The sequence below is a fragment of the Vanessa atalanta genome, chromosome 21 (genome assembly GCF_905147765.1).
Source record: "Vanessa atalanta chromosome 21, ilVanAtal1.2, whole genome shotgun sequence".
In the NCBI taxonomy this organism is placed as follows: Eukaryota; Metazoa; Arthropoda; class Insecta; order Lepidoptera; family Nymphalidae; genus Vanessa; species Vanessa atalanta.
The window spans coordinates 9,277,615-9,300,735 of record NC_061891.1 but is presented as its reverse complement, the minus strand read 5'-3'; the positions used below and the strand labels follow the sequence as shown (position 1 = coordinate 9,300,735).

The window sequence follows — 23,121 nt, the reverse complement described above, 5'->3', positions numbered from 1 at the left end:
ACTATTAGAGTTAGAGCATGTATAATATTATACATGCTCTAACTCTGTCTGTTGTCTCTAAACGCTTAAACCGCGGAACTGATTTAGATGAAATTTTGTAATGAAATAGTTTAAGGCTCGAGGAAGGATTGTGTGCTATAGGTAAAGTTTTAAAAAATACGGGTGAAACCACAGGGTCAGCTAGTTATATATACATAAAGGCTGCATACACTTGTATATAAAGGCTGCACGAATATATTTTAATTATCTGTATTTTAGTAGAATATTTTTATTTTCAGAATTATGAATTCCATGATTCCGTTTAATTTATGATATAGGTAGGTGGACGAACCAAAATATTAAATTAAAAATTAAACATAAGGTTGTTAGATATACCTAAAGTTGCAATTTGATGTTTGTATATAAAAGTTTGTTTCTTTAAGAACTAATAAAACATTTTCTATTCCTCCACTCTGACTGCAAAGGCGATCTGAGACGTCAGATGACGGAAAAGAGATCAGCGAGAGATCAGGCGAAGCTTATACCTACGTGCTCCCCGAAGCATTGTAGCGTAACGTCACCAGCTTAACTTGGCTCTACCACTAACCAGAAAACCCTTTCCCTATCTGTGACCTGTAACAAAGTGAGAAAAAAAGTCATAAAAAAATCTTACTGGACTAAGTTTTCTCCGCTTGAAGAGTAGGTTTGGAGTTTGGACCCTATTTCACAACGTTGCTCGAAAACGAGTTGGTGAATACAAGTTTAAAAAAATCCACACATACAAGAGCATATACTACAAACAAATCAAACAAACAAAATAAGTGAAAATGATGATGGTGATGACGATAACCAGTACACCTTATCCGGATTCGGCCACATCAGCTATTTGCACGGGTCGTATAATAATACACATGTGTGTGCACTCTAATTATCCAGTAGCATCGTGGCAATTCTGACACGACCGGTTAAGTTCAGGTGAAAGACCAACGGCTACGTGCTTGGACACGGGAGTACAAGCTGTGCCAACTACTGAACTCCAAGTTGCTACTGAGAACTTCTCTACAAAAAAGCCCAGCAGTTGCAACTCAGGACATCAGAATCTGCATCCTTACAAGTAAACCACTAGACCATAAAGAGACACATTACAATTACTAAGTATGACGATTAGATTAAAATTATGATATTAGATTATATATATGTACGTAGTATAAAAAAGTCGCTTCTTATACACATACATACAAACCTTTAAACTACGCAACGGATTTTAATGCGGCTCTACAAAATAAACAGAGTAATTAAACAGAAAGACGTATAAAAGATGTATATTTTAGAAGAGAAAAGCCGAAAATTTCAAAGATTTTTTCTTTTTATGTTAGTTCTTTAATTAGGTAAGATATAGACCCTTATTATATCCGTGTGAATCCAGGATGGGGAGCTAGTATCATAATAAATCAAACATATAAGTTACATGGAACAATTTCATCTTTTAAAAATGATGTTATAAACTATTACCTAAGTAATAATTTAGACGACTTCAATTAATTTCTTTACATATAACATTTTTTTATCTTAAATAATTATTAGTGTATGAAAGATATACATAATATATATATTTATGTATGTATTAAGTATCTTTATGTAAGTTTATGACTGCACCGCCTATTCCGATGGTTTTCAAATAACTCTCTCAGATTGGGTTGTCTGGAAGAGATGGCTAATTAGCCATAAGTCCCATCCTTAGATTTCTGTATTTTTGTTTGTGGTGTACAATGAAGTATATTAACAATAACATTAACAATTTAAATCAATCACAGAAAACTAGCATTATATTTTAAATACTGGTCCTAAAAAAAGACGAGTAAAGTAGGATATAAAAACTAGTTCAGATCCACGATTTGCGTTTTAAAGGTCGCGGCGCGCGCGCAGACCGCAGTAATACAACAGACGGCGGTATATTAACGACGTATTTTATATTTTTTATTTAAAACTGTTTAGTGGACGTTAAAGTAAACAGTAAGTACGTTTAATTATTTAAAGTTATCATAGTGTATTGTTTTTTTGTGTTTCAGAAAATATTACGAGCGATAATGTAAATACGTACATTTTATTCAAATTAGTTCTTATAAATATTTTTTTGTTTTTCGCTATAAAAGATTTAATTAAATATAAATTGACCAATAGTTCGGTGTGTTGTATCTTTTATATATATATTTTTGACCAATCAAATTCTGTATTATAATAATTAAAAAATATATATATTTATGGGTGTATGACTTGCTATAACGTGGCTCATTTACTAGTCTTTATATTATTAAATAAAAAAAATTAAGCAATCCATTTTATCATAAAAAAAAATTACGACCGTTTATCCAAATCGAGTTTTTGCTCAAACATGTATTGGTATTATCGAAGGAAGTGTTGCCGAAAATAATCCCACGCAGTCTTATGACAACAAAATTATGTTTTCGTGCTCATGCGAGAATAGCCATAATTGGTTGTTGGTTGAAAATCGGTGCTTTAATTGTTATATCTCTAGAAACAAAATTGTTTAACGAAATTTTCAGTATGAACACGTCTAGTTGTAGGTAAAAAATAATTAGGTACTCAGTTTCTAGTCGGTATTATTGGGAAATAGGAGCCGAGATGACTCTGTAGTTAGAATGTGTGCAAATGAATTTTCATATGCTTAATATGTGTTTATAATGCATCTCATGCTTCTTGGTAAAATAATACATACATACATTAACAGCCTGTAAATTTCCCACTGCTAGGCCTCCCTTTGAGGAGAAGGTTTTGGAGCATATTCCACCACGCTGCTCCAATGCGGGTTGGTGGAATACACATGTGGCAGAATTTCGTTGAAATTATACACATGCAGGTTTCCTCACGATGTTTTCCTTCACCGCCGAGCGCGAGATCAATTATTAAGCACAAATTAAGCACATGAAAATTCAGTGGCGCCTGCCTGGGTTTGAACCCGAAATCATCGGTTAAGATGTAGGCGCTTGCAAAAGAATACATTGTAGAGAAACCAATAAGTATCGGATTATAATCAGCCTCAAGTTTATCCTACAAACAGCATTCCTATGCTGGAAGGTGCTGAGAGGCCCCCGCCATCTCCAAACACAAACGTACAGGGTAGTCTTCTAAGTAATTCCCTTTAATAGGACCCAGTAAAGATGATATACGATTCAGTGGAATTATTCTGTAAGGACAAAATCCTAACTCGACGGAGAACTCGATAGTGAGGTTGCAATAGTGGCAAATATTAAAATTATAAAACTTTACCTATAGCATAGGGGTGATTTAAAAAAAGTAGGGTTGTTCTTCCCTAGGGCTCATACTATTTCCGTAAGAAATTTCATCTAAATCAGTTCAGCGGTTTTAACGTAATGGGGTGACAGACAGAGTTACTTTCGCATTTATAATATTAGTATAAATAATTCTCGGGTACGCATGGCCTTATGACCTTTTTCACTTTGATTGTAAAACTAACTCTCCAGTTTCGAACATACCAAACATTTACAAAAATCTTAACTTCAAATGTCCCTTTTCAGTATCTTTTATATTTAACGATCGTGTTCAGCATCGAGTTCCTTTGTTATTTATAGAATAAGTATCGTTACTGAAAGGCTAATCAAACAGAGGATCGTCTATCTCCGTCGGTAACATTACCGAATAAACCTTATACATAGACTTACATATGTGCGATGCCGTTTAATATAAAATTATCTACCGTAATATATTTTATCAGCTTTTTATATAAATCTTTATCATGATTATAAAATCATAAAATAAAACGAATAACACATATATTTGAATACGATAATTTATTGAATTTGCAAACATTCCAAATAGTAGAGTTTAAAAGAAAAGTCGCGAAATCGAAGGCTCTTATACGCGCGCAGAGAATTAGCTTAATAAAATAACATTTACCTCAACACAATGTTTTGAAATAATACAAGTTATTTCTATAAGGATAACGCTAAGTATATTCATGAACAATGACAACGAAGTTTAAAATACAGATGACAAAAGTAATAAGTCACAATATAAAATTGAACCTTACGTCAATTAAATCCTTAGCTATCTAAGGACGCATTACAAACCATCGAAATCAAACGAAACAATTCAAATATCGTGGTGTGCGTGACAGGATTTTTCGTGGTAGGGCTGATTATATTCTATCGCCAAACTACAGTACCAGTATTGTTGTGTTGTGGTTTGAAGGGTGAGTGAGCTAGTATAACTACAGGCACAAGGGACAAAACATCTTAGTTTCCAATTGATGGCGCATTGGCGATGTAAGGAATAGTTAATATTTCTTACAGCACCATTTTCTATGGGCGGTGGTGACCACTTACTATCAGATGGTACATATGCTCATCTGCCAAACTATGCCATAAAAAATTAAGCTGCTTGACACTCATTAAACGTCATACTACTTTAGTAGTGTGCGTGTAATTATTGGACAACTGTTGGCACATTATAATTAATATTTTGAAAAATTATGCAAGGTTTTCATTTTTTTTTAATTTAGGTCAGTTAAGTGGACTGGCAAATGGGCAACATGATAAGTGATCACCCATAGACATTGGCAGTAAAAAAGTATTTACCTTTATATTGACCACTACAACCGGAACACAATAATAATAAGGTTGTAACTGTTTGGCGGTAGAATTTGTGAATCTGATTTTAAAGTTTGAGTGATTACTACAGGACAAGGGACATCTTAGTTCCCAAGGTTGTTGGCACAATAGCGATGTAAAGAATGGTTAATATTTTAATAGACGCGGGATAACCAGATTAACTACCTACATTTCATTTGATCCAATAAACCCCATTTAGAGACAAAAGGAATAAACAATAAACACTGATAAAGAGTCTTATGACATTTTGGAACAATTATCAAAACTACCTTCAACCGCCCTTTAAAATCTATGCGTTTTAGTTTACGTTAACAGTTCATCAAATCTTTTTTTTATGTAAAACAGAAAAGCTTATATATTAAGAAGATTATGTTGGACGAAAATCATTTAATACGAAAACCCTTAGGCTTCGCTCGCGTTTTACAGCCTATCTCCTTCTTTGAGATTCAAACTTCATCACAAATTTTATAAAATTTCTGCAAAAGACAAACATACGGAGATCGCATTTATAATATTAGTACAGATGTTATACATTTAATAGTAAAAGGACCCGAAAAACAAAGGGTACAAAAAATACCAAGTCCACATCGAACTAAAAAAAAAATCCGCCGAAAACCGGTTTATTAATTGCTTGATCATATTTGATATTTAACAGAATCATTTTCATTTTTAACCAGATCGAACCGGTTATTATTTTTTCTAAATAGAGCAATTGCCAGTTGACACGCACGACTCTTGAAGATTAATAGGTTACAGACATAATAATTCTGGTAATCGTAATTAACATAATAAATTTTAACATTGTCGTAAAACTATTGAGTTCGTTTGTTAAGGAATTGTTAACATTTGTGTTTTGGAATTTATTAGTGTATTAAGACGCGCCTGGGTTTTTTCATAATTAGTTCTGCATCTGGTTCCTCACGGATTATCGTCCCATCGGATTATTATAATAGAGATAATAAAGCGTGCACCTGACACATAAAATCAAATCAATTATATTCAAGTAAACTTTACAATGAAGCGTTTTTGAAACGTCGTTTTTAAAATACTACCACCGTTTCGGAAAGCAGCTTCCAGCGAGAAGAAACGGCAAGAAACTCGCATAGTTTCTCTTTTCAAATAAACAGATCTACAATGCTGTTTTTTACAATAATTAGTGTCCTTTGATGGACCCCGAGCCTAAATCCAGGCGTTTTTTTCTGAAAACTACTCTTTTAATGAATAATAAGATATATTTATTAATTTAGTCTTAATAAACTTTTTAAATTTTGTAAATGGTAAATTAATTGCACTTCCCGGTATCTTATTATATATGCGTATACCATTGCCCAAAAACGTTCTCCGTACCGTATGCAAACAGAAAGCAGGGGTTACAAGTTTATTCAAATAACTTCATTAAATATATAAGCATTACACTTACTTATTGACTGTTAAATTAAACACACAACAGTCACAAATAACCTGAGAAGAACTGGCGAAAGAAACTAAGCAAGTTTTATTTTTTGTACAACCTTGAACTCTGTAATTGTATTAGAACCTTACCCTAAAAGCACACAAGCGTATGACCTTTTTCACACATTTGTAAAGACGCCATTAAACTAACTCTCCAGTTTCCTAATGATGTCTCCGAAGACACCAAACATTAAAAAAAAAAATAACTTCAAATGTCCCTTCAGTATTATCTTTTATATTTTACGATTGTGTTGAGCACACAAGCCTACTTTTACGATTTTTTTTTATATTCAGCAACAGAGATCCACATTCAGATTTGAGTTCGGATACATCCTTGTACAGTATAGTATATTCTGTGCACTTATCGAAGGCGTAAATGATGACATTCTCAATCCACGTAGCAATAACGTGCTATATATATGATCATTCTCAGATGTTACTGATAGATAAGAACCTACCTCAAAAATATTTTTAAATTTATTCGGCGCAGATCTAAATAAAAAAAATAATTAAACATGATATAAAAAACCAAATCAAAACAAATAACGTGGACTATATAAGATGATTTTGATTTCCAAAGATGTTAACCTAATGTTCACAAATTCCGTTATCGTTCATTTACCATTTGCAGATTAGAAGTTTGACCGACAAACATAAGTTTAGGTTAGGTCAATGCCCCATTTTTTAACCAATTTTAATCTGTCCGTCTCGTTCGTACATCCTTGATAGTAAAGGTCGATCTTATCATTTCCCTGTTCCTGGTGTGTTTGTTGATCGAAGTTTTTTCGTTACCACGTTGATAAAACTTAATCTTATTGTATATTTGTTTTGTATTCTAATTAAAATTCAATGTTCTAATGATAATATAGATATTCTAAGTTCATTTTCATTTCCTGAATGACTTTTCCGTTTTGAATTAGACTCGAAATTAAGCAGTCTTGAAACATTGACATCATTAATCATACATAAAAATCAATCTAAAGAAATTATTCTTAATTAAATAATATACTCGTAAAATATGTATAATATAAAAAGTATAAGTAAAAATATAGGATAAAATATTTCGTACAAACATGTAATAATTAACACGCTTGAGTAAAGTTAAAAGTAAAGATACACTCTGTAAATGTCCTAGGGCTGGGCTAAGGCCTCCTCTCCCTAAGAGAAGAAGGTATAGAACTGACTCCCAAGTTATTTAAAATTCAATTACCAGACCTCTTAAAATATGATACGTTAATATACATATTTTTAATAGAAGTATGTAAGAAACGAACTCTTATAGAATCCATTAAGCACATTGGTTCATTTTTAGTTCACAAAAATTCAAATTAAACAGAGATGTTCTGCTTTTTTTGCCATTACACGCGGTCGTGTATCGTAGCTATTTTTAATTTTGATATACTTTGATGACAATGATTTAATCCTCAATCTGAATAATTGGCGCATAAATAAGTATAGGATTTTAAACAAAATATAATTAGGATGTTTTATTTTTAATTTATTATTATAATTAAAATTTTCAGTACCAACGAAACCGTCTCTTCTCTAAGCATTTTGTCATCTTCATTCAACGTTATAGAACATAATCTAAACAATCACTCCGTAAGATTTAAAACACGGTCATTACCATCGTATATTGTTGTAAGACATCTAAATGGACTAGCTGGTTTTAAGATTAGCTCCAGTCTTTTGCCAGATATGATTCTTACGCCACAGACATGTGAATCATGGTTCGAGTCCTTTCTCTTTGAACAAAACGAATTACAACACGGTTGGAATACATCGTAAGCTATAGTAACAATTGACAAAAACGTTCACTTAATATAAAAAAACCTGTTAGTGAATGGTAAAGAAGTTGATTAAAAGAAATATTGAAATAAAAAAATGGGTTATAAGAATATCTTGAGCAGATGCTTAAATTTGAATTAAATGATTTTAATGTAATTTAAAAAATAAATGATGATGATATTATTGATCTGGATCTAGAAATAATAACGTATATCTGAAACCAATATAAAAAAATTTAGATTTGATAAATGAATTCCAAGAAAACGAGTAGAATAATGCAACTCTATCTCGAGGGCGAATCATAGCGAGATCATAAATTTATACAAATGGGTATAACACAAATAAAAATACATAAATTTTACTCAATACAAGATTGACAAGGAAAAATATCGACAAGTTGTTCTTTATAGACGTGAATTCGACTTTCCATCGACCTTCCTTCAACGTATACATTTCCTGATACCGATATTACTGAACCAATTTCAACGCTCTTTTATCATGATCTAATTATTGCTTGATGTGTGAAATTTAATTCAGATTAAAGTTCCTCAGTTTGATTTTATAGCTGTGGACACTAGACGAATAGATTTTTCATTAATTTATTTTCCTATAACAAATATTTTCAAATTTATTTTGATATTACCTTTTGATTTGCGGTCCAATTACATTATGTTTATTGGCTCAGACATATCTGTTGAACGACTTAAAACCAGTTATGATTTAAAACATCCAATGATTCTCTGAATTCTCTTATTTCCGTTCATAAATGCGTTCTCAATGTTGACACTGTTAAAAAATATCTTACTCTGTGTACTATCTCTACAATAAATATAAATATTTGTATGTGTTGTGAAAGAATTTATTATTTAGATAAGAAATTATTTATTAACAACAATTTCAGACGTCTACTGCATCTATTGTTAATAAGTATGTCAGTTTGTTTACTAATTATAGATATTCTTAATAATTGGTTGTATTCAAAGATAATAGCGGTCAAACGCGCGTCCTTATCTTATAATTTAAGCAAAAACAAAACAATCAGTTACATTACCGAAGAAGAGTAAGATACAAGAGATAGATGGGTCAAAGATACAGCACGTGATCGAAACGGGATACTTCGTTCAGCTAATCAGCAATCTGATTTTGTAAGCATCGTATTTTGAAGAGATCGATTAACAGTTTCACGCTGACATAAATATAAATTGTCGATGCTTGAGTAGGTGTCCAAAAAAGTAAAAAATAAGAATCTTCAAACTCAAACTGGATATAGAAGGTCAATGAAACTCGTATACTTTGACATGAGAGTTTTAGGACGTTTAAGAGACGTCAAAGTTTTAAAATTCTAAACTAAGACTTTATTTCAACTAAATTTAAAGTATACGTAAATTATTATGGTGATGAGCTCATATTTATCTTTTGTTTCAGAAAATGTTCTGGTACCTCATCATAGCCATGTTGCAGTTCGATCTGATGAGCAGCAGCGCTATCACCGACTTGACTGGTGATAGGGAAATGGTGATGGCTTTTGTGGTGAGTCAATTCCTATCAATTATAATAAATGTCTTGAGCTGTTTCATAGATGTATTGTGAGCTTCCGATATAAAAAAATCTGATTGAAAATACCATAGCCATGGCTATAGGCTACATTTAACACAAACACATGTGTTGTTTTTAATAATCTATGGGATGGCAATTCAACATGACAGGATCTCTCCTGCTTCAATTTTGTTGTGTTTTTAAGATCTTAGTTAAATTTTATTTTATTTCTACAGATCAACCGCCATGGTGAAAGAACACCGGATGCAGATGAACTGTCTCTATCGGATCAAAAAGAAAAATTGATGAACTTAACATACATTGAAGGTGTAGAGGGACTTACAAATGTGAGTATGATTTTATTCATTTATCGTACTGTATGGCCGACATTGCCGAGTCAATAGGAAAAAAGGTGCATTCAAATTGCCATGTGATTAAAATGAAAATATAACAAGTACAACCAGACAAATTCCTGTGTCGTGACTTATGTGTAAACGCCAACCCTTGGCAGATTGGTGGAATAAACCCCATTCAAACTACATAATAGGCTTACATAGGATATATTATATAAATTATCATTCCAAGATCTCCATTTCAGTTTAGTCAAGGAGAAAATAAATTTGCCATTAAATATGCATTGAATAATGTTAATTTGATGTCTTAAGAACTTTAAGTACTTGGTAAATGCGCTGTAAGAAGTTTTATCCATTCCTTACATCACTAATGTTCCACCAACCTTAGGAACTGAGATGTTATGTCTTCCTGTGGACTTCGTTACCACTGCCTTACTCACCCTTAAAACCAGAGTTCAAAAATATTGAGATCTTAATTTGGCTCTCGAATATGTAACGAAGTGTAGGAAGGGGGGTAGGGGGTATTTGTCACCATCAAATCTTAAGTTATTCTTAATTTGAGTCAAATCTTTTATCTACTCGGTCACCCCAACTCCATATGAATTTACTTCGAGTTTAATTAGTCAATGACATCGTAAATTTCATTTGATTCGGACTCGTAGCTGGCGTTATAAGATAAAATACCTTAAAGGAAAAATGATCTTGATATATTTTTCCTTGATTTTATTTGAGCTACACAAAAATGAAGATTATAAAAACGACCTTTTATCTTTTCTTCGGCAAGTTACGAAGTCATTGTAATGATGGTAAAGGCTGTTTAAATATTTAAAATAACAATATTTATTGGTATAATCCATTACATCACTGGGTAATGTAATTCAAGAAGGCGACCAGATTCTGCTATTACGTTATTCGCCATCATTAAATTCCTAGAAAATAATTTTATGGTTAAAAAAATTGTTTGTTTTTAATCTTTTGCTCGACTCATGATGCAAAACATGATAAAGTGCTCTACGATGATTTTTTAACCTCATTTCGACATATTTTATTTATTATACAAGATAGTTTCATTGTAAAGATAATTTTATGGAGATTAATTCTGTGTTTTCATAAATGGATTGATGTGATGAAAACGTAAAAAAGCATTAATTTAGTATAAAAACTTTTCTTGTCTGTCAAGTGTGAAAAATGAAAGCACCGTGACTTGCGAAAAAAAACACAAATTGAGTCATTATTTTTTAAATTCATTTAAGTAATTGTAGGTAACGAATAATCGATGTGTGTGAATGATCTCACTCAGTTAATTATAATGCTCTAATTCTCACATTAATCGTAATGTCGTTTAATTATAATATTAAAAGATCAAAAGGCTTGTATTATATACATATTTCATTTCAATACGAGATTTGCCAATAAGTATTTGGATCTTCTAAGTTTTATATAAATATAGTTCAATCTTAATTAAAATCTCTCATATTCAGTGACCTAAAAGTTAACGATAGTTAATATAACGCTAAAGACCCAGAGGACATGTGCATGTGCATTTAATAAGTTAAAGCCTTTTTAGTATAAGAAACGTCCATGTGATTCTATATAATGAAACCAGCTTAATAAATGAGCCAGTGTAACTACAGGCACAAGGGACATAACATCTTAATTCCCAAAGCTGGTGGTGCATTAGTGTGATGCAGAGAATGCTTATTATTTAAAGCGCCCAAAAGCTATGGACTGTGGCGACCACTTCAGATGACCCATTTTCCCGTCCGCCTACTATTATAAAAAAAAATTATATCTATGCAAGTCACGTTGATTTGTTAACTGAAATACAAACCGAAGCAAACAAACTTTCGTTTTACAATACGAGTGAGGATATTAAAAACTAAGTACACGAACTCCACGCTCTGTCGACCTCGATAAATAATGATTATGTCAACTTATTATCTCATTCAGACCTCGAGATCAGCAAGGTTGTTCTACTAAAAACCGTAAAAGACATTCTGCATATACTATTTTCATAATTGCAAATATTTAAGTAAATGTATTTAAGTAAATGGGGTATCTGCTGAGAGGTAGTCACGTCGGTCGTTTTAATAAAAATAGGGAGATTAGTAAATGGGTATAGTAAGTGGTCACCACCAATCCCAGTTCTATGAAAAAAAGACAAATTGCACAGAATGTTCAAGCCACAGTTATTGTATCGCACGGAAATGTTATGCACACGGACGGAACGGTTTCAGTATTCCAAGAACCTTGAAACAAAATAAACATTGCTGTACGCACACCATTCTCTCGTATCCTGGGGGATATTAAATTACAAAATTTCATAATTCTAAGTACCTTAATTCATACAATATAAAAACTTCTTTGCTTTAAGATTGTTTAATTAATAAACCCGAGGAACCTATTGTATTCAAATACTAGTTTTCACTGGCTTTGCTAGCGAGTGAGCTGGTAGAGCAGGTTTTAGGTACCCTTTTTATTGTTCTGACAATCTGTGTGATAAATTTAATGATTATCAGTTGAGTAATAAACTCACGTATGTATTTATAAGAAACTAGTTTTCAACCACAACTTCGCTCGTATATAAGTGGTTGGTCGTCAGGTATAAGACTTAAAAAGTAACCTATATCCTTGGAGTTTAAGCTTGCTTTCTTCCAAATTTCATCAAACAGTTCAGTGGTTTGGCCGTGAAAGAGCGACAGACAGAGTTACTTTAACATTTTAAATATTACTATAGAAGTAAAGATAAAATATTTCTGGTACTAAAATAATATAATAGTTCCATTTTGTCTGTAGAGCTGAAGTAGAGCGGAGTTGATTAACGACTCTATTAGAATCATTCTATAAGATATATGTTAGTCGACGGGAAATCAAATACACATTGTTACTTGTTTTTGTCTTGCTGTTAAAAAGGATTTATTCGTTTCGGGGGTTTTTCCGAGTGTGCTCACCTAGCCTTAACTAACACACAGACGCGTGGTCTGCCTATGTGACTTCTAAAGGGTTTCCCGTTATAAAAAAAACCCGCTTACCCTGGGCAACGTATATGACATGGGCAGAAGGTACTCAAAGCGCCGACGCTTTCTTCCCGGTCTTATTCAGCGCAGCACATAACATTACCAGCTCCTGTCCCAACACAAATAACCTTAATCCTTACGTAATTTTGAACATGATCATTTGGCCAGTCTGTGTAGATATCAACTGTATAGAAATATATTGAAGGATATGGAAAATGAATATGTTTTACAACAATGTACATAAACACAAACTTCCTTCTATTGTCTATGATAAAATCTATATAACTTGCATGATGATCGGTCAATTGGAGTGAAAATCTTACATACATATCGACACTTTTAAGTCATAATTTTTGTGCTAATGTCATTTTTAGCCAAAAGAAACGACAATATTCTTAGTGTTAAAACCCACATAATATTTAAATAATTGCGCATCTAAACGAACCTTTTTATAAAATATTATTAAAGTCATTATATATTATACATATTAAATGAATTCTCAGAATTCAAGAATAATAAGTTTTCTGTATATTAGATAAACCCAAACAAAAAGCGATGTTTTTAAAAAAAGATTTTTTTCATCTACTAATAGAATATTTGCTACATAAATGTTGGAATTAAATTTTTTAACAAAAAAAGAATATCTCCATGTAACTGTATGTAGCGATCCTGAGAAGGTACCACCCACTTATCAGATAATCTACCGTCAAACAGTCACTTACACTACATACTTAGTATTATTGTGTTTCAGTGTGAAGGGTGAGTGAGCCAATGTAACTAAAGACACGTGGGACATAACATCTATACTACCAAGGCTGGTAGCGCATTCGCGATGTAAAGAACGGGTAATATTTTTAACAGTGGCAATGTCAATGGGGATAGTTACAACTTACCGCCACCGGTGGCCAATATTATAAAAAAAAGTAATGAGGTTCGGTCATATTTTTTTATTGCCCAGAATATTTTTTTTCGGATTCGAATTCTAATAAAGTCTGAGAAAATACAATATAAATAATAACTAAATCCTAAATATTTGTTATGGTTTTATATTATTGGTCTCATTAGGCTAGCTGGTCTCCGCGGCATCTTACGACCAGGTCTCGATAGTCTGGTCTTACTATTTTTGTAATCAATTACTTTAGCTTACAAAAATGTATCAAGATCATCAATTCTTTCATGAGCCTAATTAAATAATTAAAATTAATTTCATCCGTAAAATTATTATCAGATTTTCTTTTTACTATTCATTTCTTCAGTTACACTAACTAGCCAATTTTGATGACAACCATGACGAAACAACGAAATCCTATTCAAATATTTTGCGACGCAAATTGGGATCTTCGGTAAACTAATAAGCATGAAATTTCAGACTGGCAAACGGAGAGCATTTCAAATTGGTAAATTTATTCGGCAAAGATACGGCGTTCAAGGATACGGCTTGTTATCTGACCTTTACCTTCAAGATGAGATAGCTTTAAGAAGTACTGATAAGGAGAGGACGAAGATGACCGCGCAGATGGCCATGGCTGCGTTATACCCACCAGAAGTCGACCAGCAATGGGATGAGGGTCTTGGAAGGATTTGGCAGCCAGTACCTTACACTGCAGTTCCGCTATCCGAAGATTATGTAAGTGGTTTTTTGTATTCTTAACTTATATTAATAAAAAATAATTCAAAGAATACAACTTGATATTCCATGCTATTTTTATTTGTGCCTGAGCCCATCTTCTCACCAGTTACTCGGACGTCAACCAACGTCATTTGGAACCATGATATGACCGCTGGATGGTGACGTATTCACATAAATGCATGACATTTACGATAAATATATTCTCACGCAATAATAAGAAAAACTTTCTTCATTGATAACTAGTTGTCGCTCGCAGCTTCGCACTCGTTTTATGGGTCGGTCGTTGGGTGTTAGGTATAAAAAAGTATGTCCTTCCTTGGAGTTCTAGTGTGAAACAAATACCAATTTTCATCGGTTCATAGATTTGGCTGTTCAGCGCAACATACAGATACACAGACAGACGGACAAAGTTACTTTCGCATTTATAATATTAGTAGAGATTAAAACAGAAAAAATAAAAAAAAATATTATGAAAACGACGAAAACAATAGAAAAGAAAAATATAGGGCAAATGATTAAATTTGTTAGTTCAGAAAATTAATCAGAACGAAAAGTTAATCATCAAGTTACCGGATGTACTTTAGTTGCGCAAATAACTTATCAAGTTAGTTACATAACTCATTATTATTTTATAAGCATTTAATGTCACGTTTTGCATTTGATATCAATAAACAGTTATTAAAAATGGAACATAAACTTGAACTCTAACGAAGATATCAGTGTAATAAGGAAGGATGGAATTTGATATGACAAAATAAATGCAATAATATCTCCGATATGTAATTATAGAGATATTTTTGTTAACAATTAAATTACAATTTTATTAATTTTTTTTAAAAATACCTTAACGAGTTCCTTTATATTGGGAGTCCTACCATACATGGTAATGTTTCGAAATATTAGCAGTAGAGAGATATCAGTCGTTGTCTCACTGGTAAGCTAAGGTCTCGTCTTCTGTTAAAGAGAAAATTTGGAGCTCATTTCACCCCCCTCCTTCAACGCTGGTAGGTAGATGCATGTGATTGATTTATCATCCGATACAGGTAGGTTTCCCACGCGATTTTAGTGAAGCTTGCTCGGGCTTTGACAATAATGATTGACATTCTCTAATCTCAGTAGTAATTTTTTTTTTGTTTTGCAGCTGCGTTATTACTCAAATTGTGAACGTTTCAACGAGCTGATGAAAATAGCGAAGCAAGAAGCCATTAACCAAGAGTTTCAGCAGTTCAAAGACCTAGTGACGATCGTGAAGAAGGAAACTGGACGCAACTTCACAGAGGATCCGCTGTTATATGAAACGCTCTTCGACTTGTTTAAAAGTCAGGTATGATTAACTAACAATGTTAAGTTATAATATTTAACTTAAATGTAGATCTTTGTGAAATTCCAACTCTGAAGCTAGTTAAAGTTGAAGTCTGAAGGTAGTAGTAACCACTCAATATGATATTTCACGTTGAATTTAATTATTAGAATATAAATCGCATCGAAAAAAAATAAAGTATACCTCATTTTTCCGATGCGCTATTTTGTCGCGCTTCTGACCGATAAATAACCACAGTGAAGCCATACATGACCGTGAAATTTTAAAAAGTGTGTGATGTAATAAAATTCCCTTAACAATTTTGTTTGCAATTTATTATTATTATTCAAATTTCTCTTTGCAGTAGAAAGCTATTTATTTGTTAATGGTAAGCTAAGGTCACTCAGCTTACCAGTAAGACTCTTAAAGTACGACTCTTCTGTTAAAAACGCTTGGAGAAATATATATGACAAACTCAATAAATATCACTGTGAGTTACTTTTAAACATTTTACGACTGAGATACGAATTGGATTATTACAGAATAACACTGCAGTTCTTGTTTGTGGGTCGAACTCACATATTATCAGTGCAGGTGTTTTGAACTCGGTGTTATCCAAACTAACTCGAAGTGCGAAAAATGTTTTAATCAAATCTAGAACTTTACACTTTTCACTAATCAAATTAAAGCATTTCCGCTTAGATTTGTCAAGCTTCTCCGCGAAGTTGATAAAGTTTATTTGATTAAGATTTATGCTACATAATTTATTTCCTATAAAAAGTAAAAACAGCCCGTAAAATATAATATCCCGCTGGGCACTGGCATTCTATTGAAGTGCTTAAATAAGAGCCCAGAATGAGGTGTATTAAAGTACAAATTAAGTACATGAAAACTTAGTAGGGTACGTACGACCTGTATTACCTACAATATTATAGATGATAAAAAAGCGTGGAGTTAATGCTTGTTGCCTTCCATGCAGGATAGACATACATATATAATTGTATTTAACTAACATGACTGTATTTTTAGATGTTGAAAAAGAGTAACTACTGAGTTTCTTGCCGGTTCATCTCTGTAGAATCTACATTCCGAACCGGTGGTAGCTTTACTTAAAATAGTTTGTTAAATGACGATTCAAAAGTACTTGCAAAAGCCTACTTGAATAAATTATATTTTGATTTGATTGGATCTTAACCAAAACGCGAGTCTGTGTCTAATGGACCATAAGGTTAAGAGTGGATAATAATTTGATATAAGGGCGTGTTGATGTGTTTGCGTGTGTTTTCAAACAAAGCACTTTAATAATTAGTCAAATTAATTTCAAAAAGCCGTGATACATCAAAAAAAGGGTAAAAGTGTCAAGGCAAAAGCCACGTGAGGTTATATAAGGGATGAGGAATTCAGAAAAGGTCAAAATAGAATTATGAATACTCTTCAATTTGTCTGATTTGATTTCGTCTGTAAAAAATGTCTACATAAATAATACAATATTATTATAATTTATTTGTTTAGAGCTTTGTGCAAGCCCGTCTGGGTAGGTATCACCCACTCCTACCGCAGAATAATAATAAGTATCGTCGTGTTACGGTTTGAAGGGTGAATAAGCCAGCGTAACAGTGCCAAGATTAGTAGCGCATTGGTGATTTGAGGAATGACTATCAGAGTACCAATATATATTGGTAGTGGTGAACACTTATCATCAGGTAGCTCATTTGTCTTTCCGCCGACTCATGACTTAAAGATTAGTTATAAACGGCGTCGAGGTCTATTTATTTATCATACAAATAGAATATTTAAAACATTTCAAGATACACACGGTATCTTTTAAATTATTAAATTAATGATGGCCTTACACCTCAAAAACAAACAGCCGAGGTATTCTGTAAAAAGAAACTCGTAACTCACCTCAGAAAACAAGCGTAGAATGTCAATGTATGTGAAATATTGACAAGAACAATTAAATTCAGTTATATAAACTATAGGATACACGTATCAAAATGGCGTGTGATACGCCATTGTCGGTTGCCAACATTTGACGAGTGAGAAACGAAGTGAATTCTTACAGAATCCCACATTAAGAGTTGAAGGTGAAATTTTGACATTCGGTTATCTTCAGCTATCACAGTCGTATTAACAACGAGCGTCATTATAAAATAAATTTCGTCTAGCTCGACGATTCCACCGAGATAATGTAATCTTATTTCTTATGCGTCTTTTTAAACATCAAAATAAAGTCAGAAATTTTAAATGAGGTTTATCAAACACAACGCAGATGGAGCGCGCGCAACATTATAGTAAAGCAACAAAAGATAAAGCGAATACAAATTCCCAGTAGTTACGAAAAGATGGGTTGTTCTTAATGCGTTGTTTGCCTTTTTTTATAAATTTGACTTAACTCTTTTTATAAATGTTCTTTCTAATTAACAATTGACTGTGTTGTGGCTCTAGTGGCTAAATATAAGGCATCAGAGCTCGTGGTCTTGGGTTCGAACTTCAGGTTGGAAACATGAAAGGTGAGAAAGTTTTTCTGTCAAAAAAATCTTAGTAGCACCTCGCAGTTTGGAAGTTGAGCACCGTAAATTCGCGCATCCTGCGTTTGAACTTATTCCGGTCGTTTCGGATTTGCCGCCCCATCGGATTCTTGCCCTAGGGCTGTTGTACCATTCCAAGCACAAGCTAAATATTTATTTATTTGAAAAAAAGATAAACATTAGAACCGCTTCAATAACATGTATACGCATATCAAAAAAAACATGATCACAACTATTTTTATAAAGTTTCTGTATTAACGACAAGATTTTTTCACGGATATAAACGATAAGGCTCTATTTTTCCTTAAAATATCTCCCCTAATTAACTTAAAAGTTTTGTCGTAGCAAAACATAACATCAAAAGTTATTAACTACATTACAAAAACATGTAATTCACGCTTGGTCCGTCAATAGGCTAAATTTAAAGAGGAAGTAAATGAGAAAATCATTACGAGTCGTTTCCATTTTTTTTTACATTTTTAAAAATATATCGAATTCAGTTCCTATTTTTTATGTAAATATGTAAATTGTATGTTTCAACGTTTTAAAGTTAAACAAAATTTCAAACAATAATAATATTTTATTACAGGTAAGCCTCGGTCTAGACATACCTGAATGGGCTAAGCCGTTACTGCCGAAGTTAGGGGAGGCTGCCAGACTTGCGTACAGGCTGTACTTTAGATACGACGAAATGAAGAAAATCGGTGGCGGTAAGATTTTAAGAGTGTATAAGAGTGTTTACTCACGATGGCATTTTTAATTTAATCGCCTTATAATTACAAAGAGTCTGGTACAAGGAGAAATTAATGTGTCATTTTCATTTAATCGGATTATACCTTGTGTATCTAATATATAAAATATGTTAAATTTTGGTTATTACTCACACAATCAATGTGAAACGTCGTGCTGATATGATGGAGTGATTGTTTGTACGATAGTGGTAGGTGGTCACCACCCATAGACAGTGGCGCTGTAAGTATTATTAACCATTTCTTAAATCGCCAATGCGCTACCAACCTTAGGAACTAAGATGTTATGTCCCTTGTGACTAGAGTTACACTGGCTCACTCACACTTAAAACCGGAACACAACAATACTGAGTCATGCTGCTTAGCAATAGAATATCTGATGAGTGGGTGGTACCCACCCAGACGAGCTTGCTGCTAAAAACCCTACCAGCTAAAAATGTTTTATAAATTAAAATAAGCTTTAAAACTTCTTAAGAAAAGACACAAAGGCTTTTACAAATTGTTATTACACATATTTACTTTTAATTACACGTCAAAGGCCTTTTGTGCGTATTATATATGCTGATTTTGATTTCATTTAAAGTTTTATTAATATTTTTAATAGAACTCAAATATATTTTGTTTGATAAATTATTATTCTGGTCTATTATGTGGTCTGATAATGTGTCCAAGGAAGGGCGAAGTACGAGACTTCTATTACAATACAGCTGAGATAATTTATTTTTCATTAAATTTAATAAATGTCCCTATGTGACACGTATTACGATCTCATTTTTATATTTCATTTGGTTTTTCTTGTATGTTAAATTTATAAAAAAAATAATTATATCTATATTTAGCGGCTGTACAAGGCTATTGTGATACTAGTGGTCACTGGCGGCTTAACTCGAATTTTAAGTGTTGTTGGCAGGCCTTAGCCTATGGCCTTCCTTAGGGCTTAAGCTGGCTTCATAGCAAAATTCATCAAATTCTGTTTAGTAGTTTGGCCGTGGAAACGTAACAAATATACATAGTAATTTTCGCATTCATAGTAAACAGCAGTACTCACTATTGTTGTGTTGCGGTTTGAAGGGTAAGTGAGCCAGTGTAACTACAGGCACAAGGGACATAACATCTTAGTTTCCAAGGTTGGTGGCGCATTGGTGATGTAAGTAATGGTTAATATTTCTTACAACGCCATTGTCTATGGGCGGTGGTGACCACTTACCATCATGTGGCCCATTTGCTCGTCCGCGTACCGATATCATAAAAAAAATTGAATAGATTTGTATATTGGCATAATTTTGTTATTTATAATAGTTTGGCAGCCTGGCAAATCGGTTATCTTATGATAAATAGTCACCACCGTTCATAGACATTTGCACTGTAAGAAATATACACCACCAACACGCCACCAACGGTGAAGATTAGAACATTATGTTCCTTGTGTCTGTAGCGACACCACGTAGGTATCATCTCTAGTTGGTACCTACCTAGACTACAAATTAGACCTAGCCATAAGTATATCCCCATAGAAATCAAGATTAATTTTATTATAAAATAAATCTTAAAAATAATGAAAATAGAATGAGCTCTTGAGTTAATTTGATTAGTTATGAAGTACCCTCTTGTCGAAAAAGGCACAAACTTGGGCTTAAGTAGATAGATTTATTTAGTATCATATTTTGTTAAAATTAATAACATAAATAAAAATAATTTTCAGAAGTATTGAATACTTAAAATAAAATAGTTTTAGTTCCCTTTTTTTGTGATAATTATTTTTACACTATTATTTGATCAACGAGACTTACAACAAAACAGTCTGATGAAACATCATCAGACTGTTTTATCCGATATTTAAGATATCTGAACCCCACGGGTTAATCTTTTTTGAAGGTTAATTAATAAAAGTCTTATTTTAAACTTCCAACGTTCAAAGATTATAAAGCTCTTCAAAATTTTACAGGGGTCATCCTAAACAATTTCATAGAAGCCGCATCAGATATAACATCAGGAAAGCCAGTCAAGAAGCGGTTCCGTATGTTCTCCGCCCACGACTTCAACATCGGCTCTATGATGGAGGTGACCAGGGTTATCAGACATGAGCAGAGCAACCCGGAGTATGGCTCTTTATTTGCTCTAGAACTATATCGGTCCAAGGGTAATGGAGAACTCACTGTTGTGGTAAGTTTTTGTCCCACGACGGTTCATAGCTTTTTAAGAACTCTTATAATAATGTCCCCCTAATGAACTTCGGCAACGGAAAATCACATCTATTAATACACAAGTGTGTGCGTAAATATAAATGCACTCCAATGCAAATGTTTCTTCGCTATCAACATCCAATGGGATAAATCTGACACTCCGGAAAGAGACACAGGAACAACAGTTTTGGGTCTAATCTGTCTGAAAAATCCAAGTAATTTTTAATGGCCGACTACAGGTTTACTCCCACCACATTGGAATCTGCAATCGTGTAAGCTATCTACTAGACCAATTGTGAAGTTAACATGGCAATTTGCACAAGCCTATTTAATTAAATTCGCTTCGTTTACTCAAATATGACTAATAGCAGGTTCACACATGTTTTGTTAATTATACCGATAAGCAAAATATATTCGCTTTTTTTCAGCCAATCTACTTACCTAGAGCTGGTGAATCAACGGCGCAATTACTACACTTCACTGGCTGTGAATCCAGCTGTCATTGTAGCTTCGATAAATTCAAGGAAATCACCAAAGATTTCTTACTGCCTGAAAAAGAATTTTACAATATATGTAATATAAGGACGGAACTGTGATAATTTATTTATTAATATAAGTATTATTGAATTTTTGTAATAAATTAATGTTATTTACGAAGCATGGGTGCGGTGACGTTTCATTAATTCCATTTCACGCATGTTGTATTACGAAACAATTAAAAATAAGTAAAACAGAAATTGGACCGAAATTACAAAAATCTTTTAATTCGTTTTTTAAATATACTTAGGGGTATTTAATTATATTATTAGAGACTGACTCAATTCACTGGGTATATCGGTAATTTATATCATTTATGTATATTGATATCATTTTCAAAACAAGTAATTATGTATGTATATATAACATAACCCGAATGTTCGGGTAAGTGAATAATGGTAATGGGTAAATGAATATGTATTCAGACGTATCAGAATTATATTATTTATTTAAGAACTATTTACATAAAGTTTTTTTAATTTGCCTTAATTATATTATATAAAATAAATTAATTATCATAATTAAGTTATATATATTCCTATTTCGAGAGTCCTAATAGTGATATTCACACTAAAACCTATACTCTCGAACATTTTTCGGGTATATTGCCAGAATATGACTAGAATTCTAAATCAAATCTTCAAGTTTATATGAGCATATCAATAATAAATTGGATAAGAATGGTATTTTTAAAGAGTGTTAATCGGTGTTTGTTACTAAATTAATCAACGAACATTTGCGGGGTCTCACACAGTACATAGATTATTTACTATTTAACTTGCCCAAAAGAATAGTCAAATGTTCGAAACTAAGACTGAGCAAGCTGAAGAACTTTTTACTTGGTTTTTGGCGCTGTGCGAACGCTTTTGGGTAAATACCATCCATTAATAACATAATGTAGCACTAAAGATCGCTTAAAATGTTGTAAGTTTGAAGATAAAAAGTTACCGGAATTTTCTGTCGAAAAATTCTCAGTAACAAAGATGTCTGGAAGTTGGAAGTGAGTACTGTCCGCTAGTCCTACGCCTTAACTCTTTTCGGTCGTTTCGGATTTGCCATCCCATCGGAGTATGAGTGTACCGGAATAGATTGTTCTGCATAGTTGGTTGGTCTCCCATGAGATTATCCGCCCAGACCAAAACCAATGGACGGCATCATCATACAAGGAACATGATATCTTAGTTCCCAAGTTTGCTGGTGCATTGTCGATATAAGGAATGGTTAAAATTGTTTACAGCTAATATCTATCATCAGTGAAAGGCCTATTATAAAATAAATAAATAAAAAAACAAAGAACCTCAATTTTATTCTGAGCCATGAAGTAACAGAATTTCACTTCAAATGTCAATATTTAGGTCTTACATCAACTTTTATACCAAACACAATGTTTCGTAGATTTAATTACCAGAATATAAAG

The 23,121-nt window shown here is 32.8% G+C and overlaps 1 protein-coding gene across 1 annotated transcript; it reads left to right on the top strand.

The window, feature by feature from the left end:
* Nucleotides 1–1,917: 1,917 nt before the first annotated feature.
* LOC125072431 (venom acid phosphatase Acph-1-like) lies at nt 1,918–21,825 on the top strand. The gene is made up of 8 exons (XM_047683058.1): nt 1,918–1,992; nt 9,294–9,398; nt 9,641–9,751; nt 14,144–14,401; nt 15,546–15,728; nt 18,825–18,945; nt 20,930–21,147; nt 21,596–21,825. The coding sequence occupies exons 2-8, from the start codon at nt 9,297–9,299 to the stop codon at nt 21,761–21,763; spliced, it is 1,161 nt and encodes a 386-aa protein (XP_047539014.1). The 5' UTR covers nt 1,918–1,992; nt 9,294–9,296; the 3' UTR covers nt 21,764–21,825.
* The last annotated feature ends 1,296 nt before the right edge of the window (nt 21,826–23,121 follow it).